This window comes from Corticium candelabrum, chromosome 3, assembly GCF_963422355.1.
Source record: "Corticium candelabrum chromosome 3, ooCorCand1.1, whole genome shotgun sequence".
Taxonomy (NCBI): Eukaryota; Metazoa; Porifera; class Homoscleromorpha; order Homosclerophorida; family Plakinidae; genus Corticium; species Corticium candelabrum.
Window position 1 is genome coordinate 3538819 of NC_085087.1, and position 16650 is coordinate 3555468.

The following is a 16650-nucleotide window of genomic DNA, read 5'->3' on the forward strand; positions in this document are numbered from 1 at the left end:
TGTGAGAAAATTTCTGAAACTTTAGGGAGTGTGCCTGCTTGTACATCTGCGTGTGATATTGATTCACAGTGGTCATGCTTACGTGATTCTGTTTATGATGCATCAAAACAGGTTCTTGGCATCCAAGGAAAGAAACATCAAGACTGGTTTGACGACAATGACATTGATATTTGTAATCTCCTTGACAGTTTACATCATAAGCATCGGGCGTGGTTGGCTGACAGGAACGATTATAGAAAAGCCAATGCTTATAGATCCAGCAAGAGATTAGTTCGATCACGACTTGGTGCTATGAGAGATGCATGGTGGGATGAGAAAGCAAAAGAGCTCCAGCTAGCCAGTGACCGACATGACATGAGGACATTGTATACTGGCCTGAGACAAATCTTTGGTCCAGAATTCAGTGGAAGTACACCACTTCGCACTGCTGATGAATCCTCAATGTTGCATGGTAAAGAAGACATCCTGGATCGTTGGGTAGAGCATTTTTCATCTGTTCTCAATCGGCCTTCTCGTATCTGTGAGGAAGCCATTGAAGCAATCCCACAGATGCCCCTTATCTCACAAATGTCTGACCCTCCTTCTATACTTGAAATTGGCAATGTAATTGCCAATATGTCAAATGGCAAGTCTCCAGGTGCAGATGGCTTGCCTGTTGAAGTCTTTAAACATGGTGGCCCCTTGCTGTTAACCAAACTAGGTGATCTCGTCAGAGAATGTTGGGAACAGGAGAGAGTCCCTAAAGCATTTAAGGATGCTCACATTGTGCATTTGTACAAGAAGAAAGGTGATAAATCTGACTGCAACAACCATCGAGGGATATCGTTGTTATCTGTGGCCGGTAAAATTATGGCAAGACTTCTTCTAGATCGTCTCGTTGCTCACTTAACGGAGAAGATTCTACCCGAGTCTCAATGTGGTTTCCGTTCAGGTCGCGGGACTATTGATATGGTCTTCTCTGCACGTCAAATCCAAGAAAAATGTAGGGAACAACACATGGATCTATTTATCGTTTTCATTGATTTAGTCAAGGCATTCGACTCAGTCGATCGTACGGGCTTGTGGAAGATCCTAGCCAAACTGGGTTGTCCAACTAAAATTGTAAATCTCATTGCGGCTTTTCATGATGGCATGGAAGCTAGAGTCATAGACAATGGTTCTATCTCGTCCAGTTTCCCAGTCAGCAATGGTGCCAAGCAGGGATGTGTCCTTGCCCCAACACTGTTCAGCATATTGTTCTCGTGTATGTTGAATGATGCATTGAAAGATCTCCGACCTGGCATCCAAGTCCAGTTTAGATCGAGTGGTGGTATTTTCAATCTTCGACGACTGAAAGCCAAAACAATGGTTTCTGACGTGATAGTTCGAGACCTATTGTTTGCCGATGACTGTGCAGTCTGTGCTCATACGTTTGATGACATCCAATGTATCATGAAGTGCTTCAATAGATCTGCAGAGCGTTTTGGTCTTTCAATCAGTTTGAAAAAGACCCATGCGCTTTTCCAACCTAAGCCTGGAGGCAGTCCAGTTCCTCCACCAATCATGGTAGGTGATCACCCCCTTACGTATGTCCAAAATTTCATCTATCTCGGTAGCTCTTTGTCAGTTGACACCACACTTGCCACGGAAGTGTCCTGCAGAATTTCAAAAGCTAGCTCAGCTTTTGGCAAGCTTTCCAGGAAGCTGTGGAATAGACATGATATTAAGCTGACGACCAAAATATCTGTATACAAAGCAGCCATCTTACCAACTTTATTATATGGCTGTGAGTCATGGACACTGCTCCGTCGAAATTTTGCTGTGCTTAGCAGCTTTCACATGAGATGTCTTCGTCGGATCTGCGGTATTAAGTGGGAGGATATGGTTCCAGACACAGAGGTACTTTCTGTAAGCAATATGTGTGGTCTGGAGTACTACCTCCTTAAATGTCAATTTCGTTGGGCTGGTCACGTTGTCCGAATGTCCGATACAAGAACTCCCAAACAACTTTTTTATGGGCAATTGGGAGAAGGGGCGCGACACCAGGGAGGTCCAAAGCTGAGATTTAAAGACTCTCTAAAGGCTAACTTGAAGAAATGCTCCATCAACCCTTCCAGTTTTGAGACCCTTGCAAAAGATAGGGCACTGTGGAGGAACCGTTGTCATAAATGCATTCAAAGTTTTGAGGAAAGTCGTCTGAAAGCTGCTAGAGCTAAGAGACAGTGTCGCAAAGACCAGCAGCGACTCCACCTTCAACAAGTTCAACAGCAACAACATCTGCAACAAATACAATCATCACATGTCAGTCCTTCTTTTCGTTGTCTGACATGTGACTTAGTGTGTCGCTCAAAAGCAGGACTCATGTCTCACATGCGACACAAGAAACATTAAAGAGTCATCACTGAAATCAGTGGACATACCATCATCATGTATAAGTTCAATAGCCGCCTAGAAAGGATCACGCACGAGCCTAAAATTTGGGGTACAAGCGTAATTCGGCATGGTTAAGAACATGGGCAGGGTGGCATCAACCTGTACTTTCGGTCGGGTCCCCTTTTGGGGGTGCAACGTAGAACGACATAGTGTGCGACATAGTTTTGTAGAACTACCTTTATTGGTTTTTATTCAGGAAGGAGACTGACCGCCCCTGACAGACTTAATTTGAAGAAAGATGCATTAATTGGACTTTATCTCATAGCGTATATACAGTTTTGTTTTCTCCTAAGTCATTCATTGTTGTCCACATGCGTTTGTTACGTCACACTGCTTAAAAGAGACTGAATGCTCCTGATAGACTCAAGTTGAAGAACGTTGCGCTCTGCGGATTTTATCTCATAACGTAGTTTTTTTGGCTCATAAGGTCATTCATTGTTGTCCACATGCCTTTGTTACGTCATAATGATTTTTAGCAGTCCTATCAGACTGGGTTATCTGAGCAAGCTGTAGTTGATTTTCTTATCTTGAACATCAAACTACGCCCAGAGCAAAGACCTTGGTTTCGAAAAAATATTGAGTGGTGTTACATCTAAAAGGTTAACATCAAACGAGATTGCTGCGGTTTTCTACCTACACATCTAAAGTAAGCAAAAGTTAGAATTTAATTTAAGGCATACCTTTCTACGCATTTGCACCTTTCAAGGTCATCCATTCAACACAACACGCACCAAGAAATTTCAACATGTCACGCCGCTCTGCCAGCTCAAGAAGGCAATCTTTCACTCTCTTGGAAGAGACAGAAGAACAGCGTCAGAAACGCCGACAAGACCTCCGTGCACGAGCAGCTTCAAGGAGAGTAATTGAAACACCAGAGAAGCGTTAGAAACGCTTACAAGACCTCTGTGCACGAGCAGCAAAGAAGATAACATATGAAACTCTAGAACACCGTCACAAACGCCGACCAGACCTTTGTGAACAAGCAGCAAAGAGGAAAGCATCTGAAAAACTAGAACAGAATGAGGTACGGATGGAGAGTGTTCGCACACAAACAGCTGCAAAGAGAGCGGCTGAGACAGACGAAGAAAACAAGACTGAGATACGAGAACGTCATCTACGTACGTCAATTGGATCAGCATGTCATTACACTCAAGCACGTGACATGTTTTTGAAGTATTAAAGATTTCCAGTGCTGCAATTAATTACAACTCATCTATTGATTATTCAATTGCGGCGCAAATTGGATCGATGTATCAGAGCTGCGGAAAGTGTGGAGCATTGAAATGGCAGAAGGAAACGAAAGGCATGTCTGATCGAATGGCAAAGTCTCTTTGCCAACACTTAATTCTCGTCGTGAGCCTCACCAAACTCTGCTAAAGAGAGAAACAGCAGAGAGCCATTATTTTCTCGATAACATGCGCAAGTACAACAGCTGTTTTCAGATGACGAGTTTTGGAGCTGACAAAGAAGTCACTGAGCATGGCTACATGCCAACTTTTAAGGTTCAATGGTAAGTTTATCACACTATCGGCAGTCTTCTTCTAATGGCCGGTGAAGAAGCCACTTTCTCCAGATCTACTTTATTGGAGACTCAAAAGACCAGGCTAAACGACGAGGTCAGGTTATTCCTGGAACCAGGCTCCCCATTATCCGGTCCCTTCAAGACATGCTTCACAAACAACTATTTGGTCCGCTGTTTCAAGTACACATTTGAAAACCATGAAGGAAGAGAGTTTGACATTGTCATCAATCCTGACAGGCTACCTTCAGGGGAAAATCGCTGTTGCTTCAATGCTCCTGTTGTTTCTTAGGTGGCAGCTGTCATTTCTGGGTACGAGAAGAACAGCGTGACATCGTAATCAGACACAGAAGCAATAAACTGGAGAGGATCAGTTCATCTAATAGGGCGTACGACGGTCTTCAATATCCACTCATCTACACCAGAGGTGAAGACGGCTACTATTGGCAAATCTACAAGCAAGATTTAGGTGGCGGTCCAATAGACAAAAAGGTGTCAGCTATGGAGTTTTATGCATACCATCTAATGTTACGGCAAGAGTCTTCAGACCACCTCTTTCGTGAGCGAGACCTTTTTCATCAGTATTTGGTAGACATGTATGCGAAGATCGAGAGTGAGCGACTTGCTTACATTGTCAGCCATCGGAATGAGCTTAGGGTAGACGATTATGCTCACCTTCTTGATTCTATCAATAACGATGCTGCCCATGGCCATGAGCTTGGAAAGATGGTTATTTTCTTCTCTCGACTTTTACAGGTGGTCCAAGGTACATGCAAGAAAAGGCGCAAGATGCTCTGACATATGTAAAACACTATAGCCGTCCTGACCTTTTTATCACTTTCACGTGTAATCCAAAGTGGACTGAAATCACTGCTGAGCTACTGCCAGGACAAGCTTCCTCCAACCGTCACGACATTGTTGTCAGAGTCTTCAGACAGAAAGTTGTCAAGCTAATTGATCTCTTCACCAAATACAACATCTTTGGTCTCACCCGATGTGACATGTACTCGATTGAGTGGCAAAGGCGTGGCCTTCCCCACGCCCACATTCTTCTCTGACTGCATTAGAAACTCTGTTCTGCCCAAATTGACTCTTTTATCAGCGCCGAACTGCCCAGTCAACAAGAAGGCCCCGAGCTACACGATATCATCAACAGTCACATGGTTTATGGACCTTGCCGTTGCTTCAATTCTAACTCTCCAGGCATGAAGAATGGGAAATGCACAAAGAGCTACACTAAGCAAGCCTTGAAGAAGACTCACACTGGTCGCGATGGCTACCCGCTCTAAAAACGCCGCAAACCAGACAATGGAGAGTCGACAGCCAAGATCAACTTCCGATATTGTGGCCAATACCAAGAAGTCGAGATTGACAACAAGTGGATTGTTACTTGCTGTCTCTTGCTTTCTCCCGCCTTTAACGCCCACATCAACGTCGAATTTTGCAACTCTGTCAAGTCAATCAAATATGTTTGCAAATACATCAACAAGTGGTCGGACATGGCAGTCTTCAATCTTAATTAAGGAAACAGACAGAGATGAGGTCAGGCAGTACCAGACCGGACGCTACATCAGCAGCAACGAAGCAGTGTGGAGAATCCTTGGCTACCTCATACATGAACGCCAGCCAGCCATTGAACACCTTGGAATTCATCTGGAGAACGGACAGAAAGTTTACTTCACAGCACGGAATGCTGAACAGATGGCACAAGAGCCACCTAAAGACACAACACTCACAGCCTGTTTCAAGCTCTCATGAAGATGAATTTGCTCTCAATCTCTTCTGGCAGGTACCACGCTACTATACCTGGAATTCCAGTGGCCGGAGGTAGCAAAGGCGAAAAGCAGGCAAAGAGGTCAAGGGTCATCCAGGCATCAAGTCTTCTAACGTTCTAGAAAGGGTATACAGCATCCATCCAAACAGTTTGAGTGCTTTTTCTTGCGCATGCTTCTCTTCGAGATTAAGGGTCCGCAGTCATTTCAAGATCTTCTCACTGTTGCTGGCAATATTTGTCCTACTTAAAAAGAAGCTTGCAAGAGGAGATGGTTGCTTGAAGATAATGATCACTGGGACACGACTCTCAAAGAGGCGTCAGGTTCTCAGGTCCCATGCCAGCTCCAAAAGTATTTGCGATTATGCTTCACAACTGTAACCTTTCTTCCCCTCCAACACTGTGGATGAATCATCGTGAAAGCCTTTCTGAAGACATTCTCTATCGTGATAGCCAGCAGAACGGAAACATGTCCTTCGACTTTGACAACGCCGTCTTCAACCAGGCTCTCATCTTTATCGAGGATGCTGTGATCTCACTGGTTGGCAAGGCTCTTGATGAATACGGTCTTCCTAAACCAGACAGAATATAAGCGACCACTCTAATTGAGATTGTTAGAGAAACCAACTACGCCGTCAGAGGAAGTTGCTGAATTCGTCGCTGAAAATGAGCCTAATCTGGTGGATGACCAGAAAGCAGCATACAGCAGAATTATTGACAGTGTAGAGACAAACCGTGGATGTCTCTTCTTCCTCGACTTTCCAGGAGAAACGGCAACAACGTTTGTCATCAACCTCCTTCTAGAAGCTGTCCGACAGAACAAGCGCATCACGCTTGCAGTCATCTTCTCTGGAATTGCTGCTACTCTTCTCTCTGGTGGAAGGACTGCACACACAGTCTTCAAACTACTCAATCTGTTCTTTGCTAAAGCTCCAACCTGCAACATCTCCAACGGCACAACCCTTGTTGAAGATCTGAGCTAGTTTAGTGTCATTGTCTGGGATGAGTGCACCATGTCTAACAAAGCAGCTTTCGAAGCGTTAGACAAGACTCTCCAAGATATTCGTGGAAACAAGTGCCTCATTAGAGGTGTAACTTTCACTATGGCTGGAGACTTTAGCCAGGCTCTCCCTGTCGTTTCTCGAGGAACACGAGCTAGAGATGCAAGCATGTGTCAAATCCTCCTATCTATGGCGTCATTTTACCAAGCTCAGCCTCAATACTAACATGAGGGATCATTTGCATGGGAATCGCCGGTCAGAAATATTTTCTGAGCATCTTCTCCTGCTAGGCAATTGCAAGATGATGCCTAATCCTGTGGGTCAGATCACCATGAAAGACATTGGCTCAGTGGTCGATACAGAAGAAGAGCTGATAAACAAAGTCTTTTACAACCTACAACAACACTTTAGGGACCAGAAATGGCTATGCAAAAGAGCGATACATGCCCCAAAAATGATGCTGTGTGACAGATCAAATCGACCCTCCTCTACCAGATTCCTCGACCCGTTCAAGTCTACAAATCTATCGATACTGTTTTTGATACCTCCGAAGCAGTCCAGTACCCTGTAGAATTTCTTAACTCGCTGGAACTACCTGGTGTAACTCAGCACAGGCTTAAGCTAAAGGTTAGTGTATGTATCATTCTTTTACGAAACCTTGACCCTCCAACGCTTTGCAATGGAACACGATTGGTGGTTAGGCAGCTCCTACCCCATGTAATCGAAGCAACCATCATCACAGGCAATACTACACGACACAACCTCTTCATACCAAAAATACCAATCAGGCCTTCAGATCTTCCTTTTCAGTTCAAGCGACTTCAGTTGCCTGAGCGTCTCAGCTTTCAATGACGATTAACAAGGCTCAAGGGCAGGCCCAGCTATACGTGGGGTGCTCAAGGGTCGGCTCCTCAAGCAATCTGTTCGTACTTGCACCAGAGGAAAAGACACAGAACATTGTTTACCCTAAAGCTTTAACATCTTGCAAGTAAATATAACCTCTTCCAGAGATCGACCATTACGTGCCTATTCTACTTCACTGAATCTTTAAAACCGGCTTTTTAAACTAAGTCTTCAGTCATAACACTACAGAACTCTTCAGTTGAGCGTTTGTAGACAAGTCATGGCCAATGTTTTTGGTAGAAATTGACACACTCCCTGTGTGGATTCAGTTCAAATGATTGGTGTGGGCGTGTGTTCGAATAAACTGGAATGTGCTAATTAGTTAATATTTCGTTGAAGACAAATGAAAACTTAACCATGTGTCCCATTCCGAGAAATTTGCAGCGACTTTTCCGTTTTACTCAGCCCTAGGATACATGCAGTAGCTTGACATGCAGGCAGGCATAATATAGTGCACTATTTGCTCTCTGTTTGTGATGTGTTCACACTCCCAGTGTAGCGCTCGGTGCAGGAAATGTGTAGGTTGGATTCAGCGCAAACGCAGTCACACGTCTCTTCGGTGAGTCTTCTCGGAGCCATTTCAACAGTCCCATTGGATGTTATCACTTCGAACACGTTGCTGCCGTATCGAATGTGGCAGGTATTCGGCGAGCGTACTCGAAAAAACCAAAGGTAGGCGTATTTTTAAATACCCAGATATCCTACAAAAATATCTTGTTGTTTTTTCGTCACCGATAATCAAAGACACGCTTCGTGCATACCGTCCGAGGTCAGCTTAATTTGGTGGAGGTCCGCTGAGCCGTTGCAGAGTAATTCGCTTGCGATTGGAGAAAGGCCCTCCTGGGATATTTAAAATATACTCAGCACATTTCCAATCTAGATACGCACTGATCATTACTAAGTGGACCTCTACGTCTTTACTCTGGACGTAGTTCGATGTTATCCAATGCGTGCGAGTAGAGGCGAGTCTTCCTGGGATATTTTAGAATATACTCAGCACGTTTCCAACCTATCTACGCACTAAACAATATTTCTTTTTGGAACCCTTATCTTTTTGCTGTTTAAGATAAACAAATCAACTACAGCTTGCTCAGATAACGCATTCTGATAGGACTGCTGGATAGTTATAGCATTGTGACGTAACAACGACATGTGAACAAACAATGGATATTGAAAGTGACAATGCATTGCACTCTTAGTTATGAGAAAACAAAACTACACCATGAGATTAAGTTCACGTAACGAAACTTCCTTCAAATTGAGTCTATCAGGGGCATATAGTCTTCTTTCTAAACGACGAACAGCACTACATGACGCCGTTCTACGTTGCACCCTCAGAAGGAGACCCAACGAAAAAGCTGTAAGACGACGCCACCCTGCCCATGTTCTTACCCATGCCGAGTTACGCCCGTACCCCAAATGTTAGAATCTTGCGTGATCCGGTCTAGCCGGCTATCGAATTTATACATACATACATTTTTTTTGTTTACAAGGACCCTTAGGGCCCAGGTTAGATACTGCAATCACTATTCTGCAATCTAACACCGCAATCTAACACTGCAATCTAACACTACTGTAGCAGAAGTCACTATCAGAAGTCACTATGATGTACTTCACTCTGTGTGTGTGTGTGTGTGTGTGTGTGTGTGTGTGTGTGTGTGTGTGTGTGTGTGTGTGTGTGTGTGTGTGTGTGTGTGTGTGTGTGTGTACTTGTGCGATCTCTTTGTGTCGTAGATGGAAAGCTCTTCAGGTTGAAGCAAGGAACCTCCTAGTGGTGACTTTCTGTCACATCCAATGACAAGAGGCATACCACATGGCAACTACACACAACAAAATAAAACAATTAAATTAAATATCATAAATTATTATATAAAATATATTAAATAAATAAACAATCACTAATTAATAAAATTCCCAAATTCTTGTCAAAAAATGATGGATAGCCATATAGTACAAGCACAAGTAAGTGTTGTTGCGCAGAGAGATCGACTGAGAGAATTAATTTCTAAGACAATTTAATTGCTAAGAAAAGACGATTTGACTGGAGTGATTCTACGTTTGGCATTACTTAGAAGAGCCTACCATGTACCTCATCCTAAACTGTACTGGACTGTGGCACATTGACGGTACAACCACATTAAGTCAGTGCACTGTATCACATTCACTAATTTCAACTGCAATGCTATTTTGTGTTATTTTATCTACTAATGCAACACAGGTTACTATTCGAAGAAATATGCTACTCGTTTTACGATTTGTCACGTAGAATGGAAAAGATGTTAGTGTCGTGTGGATATGTATGCAATGGTGTGCTGATGTGGGCACGGCAGTTTGCACAGCGGGAATGGTCTGATGTGTGAGTACACATACATATATCATTACAGAGTGCAATATAATGTTTTCAAGTCGGTCGGACATCATGGGTTTTAGTCGTGTGTCCTTCAACAAATCTACAGTAGACATTGAATATAACGACTTCGAGTTTACCAACACTTTGCATGCAATGACTTGTTTTCTTTGCACGGTGGTTAGCTACCATACGGATTGTGACTTGAGACAACAATCACTAATTAATGTTAATAAATATATATTAATATTAATCAAATACAGTACATTAATTCTAATATACAAATAGAAAATAAATATTGTAACTAATTTATTACAATAAGTAAAAAATAGTAAGAAAATGTGATGACTACAAAAATTAATTTGCAATAAATACACAAACGATTAACAAATACAAACTGTCAACAATAATATATAAATATAAATAATTAAATTATCACTAAAATACTATACAAAATATTAATTATAATAAATAAATAATTTATTAAAATTATCATTATTTACTCATTGAAATTAACTGGCTCATCAAAATCATTATAAATTTAAATAATTAATTAATTAATTAAATATATTAATATCAATACACAAATTATCATACAAATAATAAATTGCTACACTTTGATCGCACAACATACCGTCGAGAAAGGCTTGTCTAGTGTTTCATGTGAGTACTTTCCTTCCACCAGTTGCACTCCTCCCGCTACGAGCATCGAATTTCACTGACGTGCTAAATAGAACGATTATGCAATGAAGTGTGTTGATGGTGCGCATACCGTCCGATTTTTCCGACTTTTTGATCTCCTCTTGTGACATTTTGAGCTCCCGGATGTGAATGACTAGTAGACTATGTGTGACAATGCCGGCGCTAAATTTAGCATTTATAATATGGGTAAAATATTTATGTTAATTTCAAAATGCAATTAATTAAAATTTTAAATTAATGAAAATATTGTGTACAATTTTTGTAAATTTGTGTTCAAATATTTAATATTAAAATTTTATTTAATTAAGGATAATATACTGTAGCAACATCTGTAGTACATGTATAGTTGTAGTCATTGTGTCTCAAATTTTGCTACATTTGTTTTAATTTTAATGTACAACATACAAAAATCGTTTACAGCAACAGCTAGTGTACACACACAAATGACCAAGTCTACCATCAACCATGACTTAGTTGATATCAACTGCATCTAGACTCTAGTACCAAAAATGTCAAAAGTCTGTATCTCCTCTGTGTCGTCGTAGATGATGAACGTGAGCAACCTTTTGGTCTATCTCCGTTTATTGACTTTAAACATTTTTCCATGTCCTGGAACAATCCAGTCAGCAATAGCCAACACTTTGTCTCGACGAGTCGCATGCAGTTGATGAAACTCGCTCTTACTCTTGCACAACTTGTCGTCCTGCAGATCAGCTTCGCATTCAAACAAGTCGCCCGCAATGACCACCACACCTTTGTCGCTCCCTCGTACCACCACACTCACGTCCCGACTCGTGTGACCAGCCGTGGCAATAACTGAGATGCTTTTGATATTTGGAATAGATTATCATGTCGTAGCTCATGCAGTGTGTATTTGTCTCCATCTTTCACCATGTCGTGTGACACCATGTGCGTTGCCATGGTGAATAAGTTTAAGTTTCCCACGTGATCAACGTGGCCGTGAGTGCAAAGAACATGTGTCACATCTTGAGGCTGCAGCTCGTGCTCTTGTAATTTTTGTATGAGAAATTCTCGATCCCAAGGACTTCCGGTATCCACCAACAATGTAATTCCTTCAGACTGACTTCTGACAAGAGTGATAGTACCGTTTGCTCGATACGTACTCGTCTCATCTTCCTATCCATAACCATCACGCACAACAACAATCTGGCAAGTTACAGTCACGTGATCAGGAACACTCAGCAAGTGGAGTCCCCTGTGACGCACAATAACACATAGCTGACGCAATTGTGACAATGAGATGTCTAGAGATGTAGAAAGGGAATTGAAAAATGAATTAGCTTCTGCACTAAACGTGAAGTTGATATCTGGTAATGACTGGCGTTGTGTGTGTGTGTGTGTGTGTGTGTGTGTGTGTGTGTGTGTGTGTGTGTGTGTGTGTGTGTGTGTGTGTGTGTGTGTGTGTGTGTGTGTGTAGCATCATACAGAATGAAACTATTCTATTAACACATAACCATGAATGTAAAAACAAAACAAGAACGCATGTAGCAGTACAAACAAGAAAGATGTGTTTCTTCTAAAATGTAAAACATCACTTGCCCACATCAACAATAAACCATATGATCAGCCATGCAAACAACAAAGTGACAAAGTCAATTATTCTATTGTCCACCGTTCTGTGTTCTCAGTCTCTCATGACGTCTAACCACCTCATCTCTTATTGCAGCAGCACAAATTGGCATGGAAATCTGCTGGCAAGCAGACAAGATGATACCAACAACTTTGCTGCTACCAACAGATTCGCCTTTTTTTCTCAGTATGAAATGCAGTTTGCTGCAATCGTCGGCAATGCCTTTAGTGTGTGATTTGAGAAAACTTGTCGTGTAGCCTAACTCAAGACCAACGTCACTCCACTGATCACAAGCAAGAACACTGACAGCACGCATGATACGTTCTGCATAAAAACAAGAATTAGATGAATTTATTACACACACACACACACACACACACACACACACACACACACACACACACACACACACACACACACACACACACACACACACACACACACACACACACACACACACACACACACACACACGCACGCACGCACGCACACACACACACACACACACACACACACACACACACACACACTTCCTACCCGGTGACTGTAACGACAACCAAGTTTCAGGAGCCACTTGACCTTCACCCGCCTGCAAGAAAAAAGAATGTTGCAACGTCCATTACAATAATAAATGCCAAACCATATTGTCATGTGACCTCACGTGCAAGTATTGTATCTAAATTGAATGTATGTATTAACACAATACAAACAAACAAATACAGACACATTATTGTATTATTTATATCCAAATCCCACTCAATCAGTACAAAATAAAAAGAATGAAAAGCAAATGTCATGCTACTGTACATGTGAACAATGTGTGTGCTTGTCCTACTCTATCAGCTGCTGACATTACGAGACGTCGTATTTCCTTCTCTTTCCGTTGGATTTCGTTACTCAGTCTTCTTATTTCACTCTCATGGACCAGGGATGATTGTCTTAATTCTTCTTTCATCTGCTCCACTTCACTCTGCAGTTCAGCAATCTATGCAACACAAACACAACTTGGGAAACAGACAACGAGAGATGAAAATGTCACATTACTTTCTCTTCATGTTGATGTCTCATAACAGACACATGACCCTCAAAATAGCGATTAGATCTCACTGTAAGAGAAAAGACAACTTAACTTAAATAATGTACACACACACACACAAATATAATTTAATTAAAACAACAAGCAACAACAATTTGTCCAACATGACCAACAGATAAAAATTAACAAAAGACAAACAAATAATAATTTACACATGAGTGTGCAAAAAGATAAACATACAGATATGTAGAGGAGAAGACCACAGTAAAATATTATTATCTCATTAACTGATTTGATTGACAAATGGACAGACACACAGACACACAACACACAATAAAACACGCAGACACATCACCTCAACCCAAATGTTGAGAGGAAAAGAAGTGAGGAGATCAAAAGCAGCACATCACTAAAATAGCTCGACAGACAAGATAAAAAGCAAATCATTCAACAATATCAATCTAACCTCACACCAAAATCATCACAATAAATCAAAAGAAGAAAAAACAAAAACACAAATTAATTGTTTCTTTCACTTACATCTTATGGCTTCTTCCATCATCTCAATCACATCACTGTGACCAAATTGCTTGGCAATCTCCAGTGGTGATCTTCCCCGCTGACTATCCCACAATGACATCATGTTAGTAATATTATTGACTGAAGGATATTGAATGCATCACCTCTCATGTTGGGGACTCGCTCCATGTTTTAGGAGAACATCAACACAACGCACAAGACCAATATGGGCAGCATACCACAGTGGTGTACAACCATCATTATCATTGATATCAACAGGAACAGAACAAGACAAAAGTCTCTCTACAATGGTCACGTGATTATTCATTGCAGCAAGATGGATGGCTGTCAATCCTGCCTGAGTAAACAAGAAACTGATAAGATAGTGAGAGAGTGTTTATGTTAAAATATATTAAAGCAACAGACATTCCATTCAACACACACAATGAGACATTCAATAGAATGATCAACACACAAACGCAAACAATAGCAAAATGAATGCATTACACTCACAAATATGTTTAATACATGCACAACAGACACCACAATATCAACTCAACCTCTCAATACTCAAACTCACCCAATCACTCTTCTTCATCACATTAATATCTTTGGTCTTCAAAAGTATATTCACTATATCACCAAATCCCTTCTCTGCTGCCCACATCAAACCTGTCCTTCCACACTGCATACACAAGAATGTATTATTATCATTATTCCTCCATCACACTGTACACATGCTGCAAGAGAAAAGAAAATAGAAAATGAAGACGACCTGATAAGACAATAACTACTGCAAAAATAGTCTCCAACAGTCCAAGTTGAATGAAATAAAAACCAACAAGATTATTCATCTCTGCATGCAATGGCTGCTTCAGCCAGTCACAAGTCAACACTGCTGCCTCTTGACCAGCAAGAAGAAACGAAAACGTTGATTGTTGGATTAGATTGTTACATCTAGTTGATATCTATCATCTTATCAACAATACATCACACTTTCACACACTCAATCAACTCACCCAGTTAGTCCCATTAACATCTGCTGATTTAGTGAGTAGAAACTCGACCATTTCCTTCTGATTATTCCTACACGCTTTTATCAGAAGAGTGCTCTAATTTAAGGTCAAACGACATTTCAACATCCAATACACACATTATAACTCACAACATACACCTCAATACAACGTTTATTGATATCAAATCCAAAATCCAAAAAACGCGTTAGTGACCTAATATCACCTCTCTCCACAACTTCTACCAATTCTCTCTCCATTTCCTTCTGATTATTCCTACACGCTTTTATCAGAAGAGTGCTCTAATTTAAGGTCAAACGACATTTCAACATCCAATACACACATTATAACTCACAACATACACCTCAATACAACGTTTATTGATATCAAATCCAAAATCCAAAAAACGCGTTAGTGACCTAATATCACCTCTCTCCACAACTTCTACCAATTCTCTCTCCATTTCTACACAACAAACAAACATTAACACTACACCATACAAAACAACTCACAAATGAAAAAGAGGCAACTGTTACGCGCGTAGGATAGAATATGCGTCAATCAATGGCGTCAACGAGATCAAACGAAGAGCATCACTTTCCCAACAGTGAAGACATGACAGCAAAACCTTTTCTATAGTGCTCTACTCACCGCACACACCAACTGACAGTCTACAGCGAAGGGAACAGTCCCTGTGACGTTTCCTATATTCTACGCATGCGCAACTATTTAATCATGTGATCAGTGAAGATTGGATCACGTGCAATTCTCTTCATAGCCTCGGAGTCAGACCGCTGTTGCACGTGAGGGGGCGGAAAAGGCGAGTGAGAGGGCGGAAAGGGCGAGTGAGAGGGCGGGGAGAAAAAAGCGGTCTGGGGACTTTGCTATTGTAAGTGAGTTCGAAAGTAGGCGTAACGACCTAACTCGTTATTACGCTAAACGAGTCTCACAGTTATTAGCTATAACAATCTACTTACAATGATTTGAGAACCAGTTGTTGTCTAATAACGCGATTCATCATGTCATCTACCGCAAGCAGTCTGCTTACGCCTAGGAAGTCTGTATCTTCAGACAAGTGCAGAATTTGCGGCAGTAAGTTTACGTCAGGGCGCGATAAACACAGCTTGTTTGGGACCAAGCAAGAACTGCACTTGAAGCTTCAGCAAGCCACCGGTCACGCTATCACGGAAGCAGACGGCCTTCCGCATTTCGTATGTCATTCTTGCCGCGGCAAGCTCTTGACTTTCGCCAGTCGGCTGATTAAACTGGAGGCGACAAAGGCTGAAATCGCTGAACTGTATGCGAAGACTTTGCAATTGCGATTCAAGAGGGGAGTAAAAGGATCCGTTTCACGTCTCTCTGCCGCCAAGAGAGTAGATCTAACAGCCAGCCCATCTGAAGCATCTCTGAATCCCAATATCCATGAAAGGTACGCTTACACCACACGCATTCACAGGTCCTGTACGCGTGCAATCGTACTTAGTTAGAAATTTTTTCATAACTACTAAAACGTTTTTGGTAAACCTGCTGACGGTAACAGTCGTTCTCCTGCCATCCGCTCCTTGTTTGCACAGAGTGCGGCTGGAAGGCGACAAGATGCCGTCCCACGTCTGTTTTCTGAAAAGCAGCGGCGGCGTATACTTCCGAAGGGCATCACTGGCATCCCAGCGCCGGTTAGTTCGTCTCCTCAACGTCCTCGTAAGTTTATCGAAGCATCTTCCTTGTTACTTCGTCGTCATTAGCTAAATTCATTTCTTTCAGGGACAATGACTTCAATGGCGCCTGCTAGACAATGCTTCTTTGTAGAGCCTAATGCTCCGCCCACTTTAGTGTCTC

The 16650-nt window shown here is 41.8% G+C and overlaps 2 protein-coding genes across 2 annotated transcripts; one reads left to right on the plus strand and one right to left on the minus strand.

Moving 5' to 3' along the window:
* Positions 1 to 1386: 1386 nt before the first annotated feature.
* On the plus strand, positions 1387 to 2405 carry LOC134177094 (uncharacterized). The gene has a single exon (XM_062643809.1). It carries the CDS (start codon positions 1432 to 1434, stop codon positions 2368 to 2370), a length of 939 nt encoding a protein of 312 aa, XP_062499793.1. The 5' UTR covers positions 1387 to 1431; the 3' UTR covers positions 2371 to 2405.
* Positions 2406 to 11226: 8821 nt separating this feature from the next.
* Positions 11227 to 15074, minus strand: LOC134177604 (uncharacterized). The gene is made up of 12 exons (XM_062644380.1): positions 14976 to 15074; positions 14821 to 14913; positions 14382 to 14486; positions 13966 to 14159; positions 13823 to 13905; positions 13291 to 13352; positions 13082 to 13231; positions 12784 to 12835; positions 12289 to 12570; positions 11835 to 11920; positions 11521 to 11792; positions 11227 to 11479 (listed from the first exon to the last, which is right to left on the minus strand). Exons 1-12 carry the CDS (start codon positions 15072 to 15074, stop codon positions 11227 to 11229), a joined length of 1731 nt encoding a protein of 576 aa, XP_062500364.1.
* Between the last annotated feature and the right edge of the window lie 1576 nt (positions 15075 to 16650).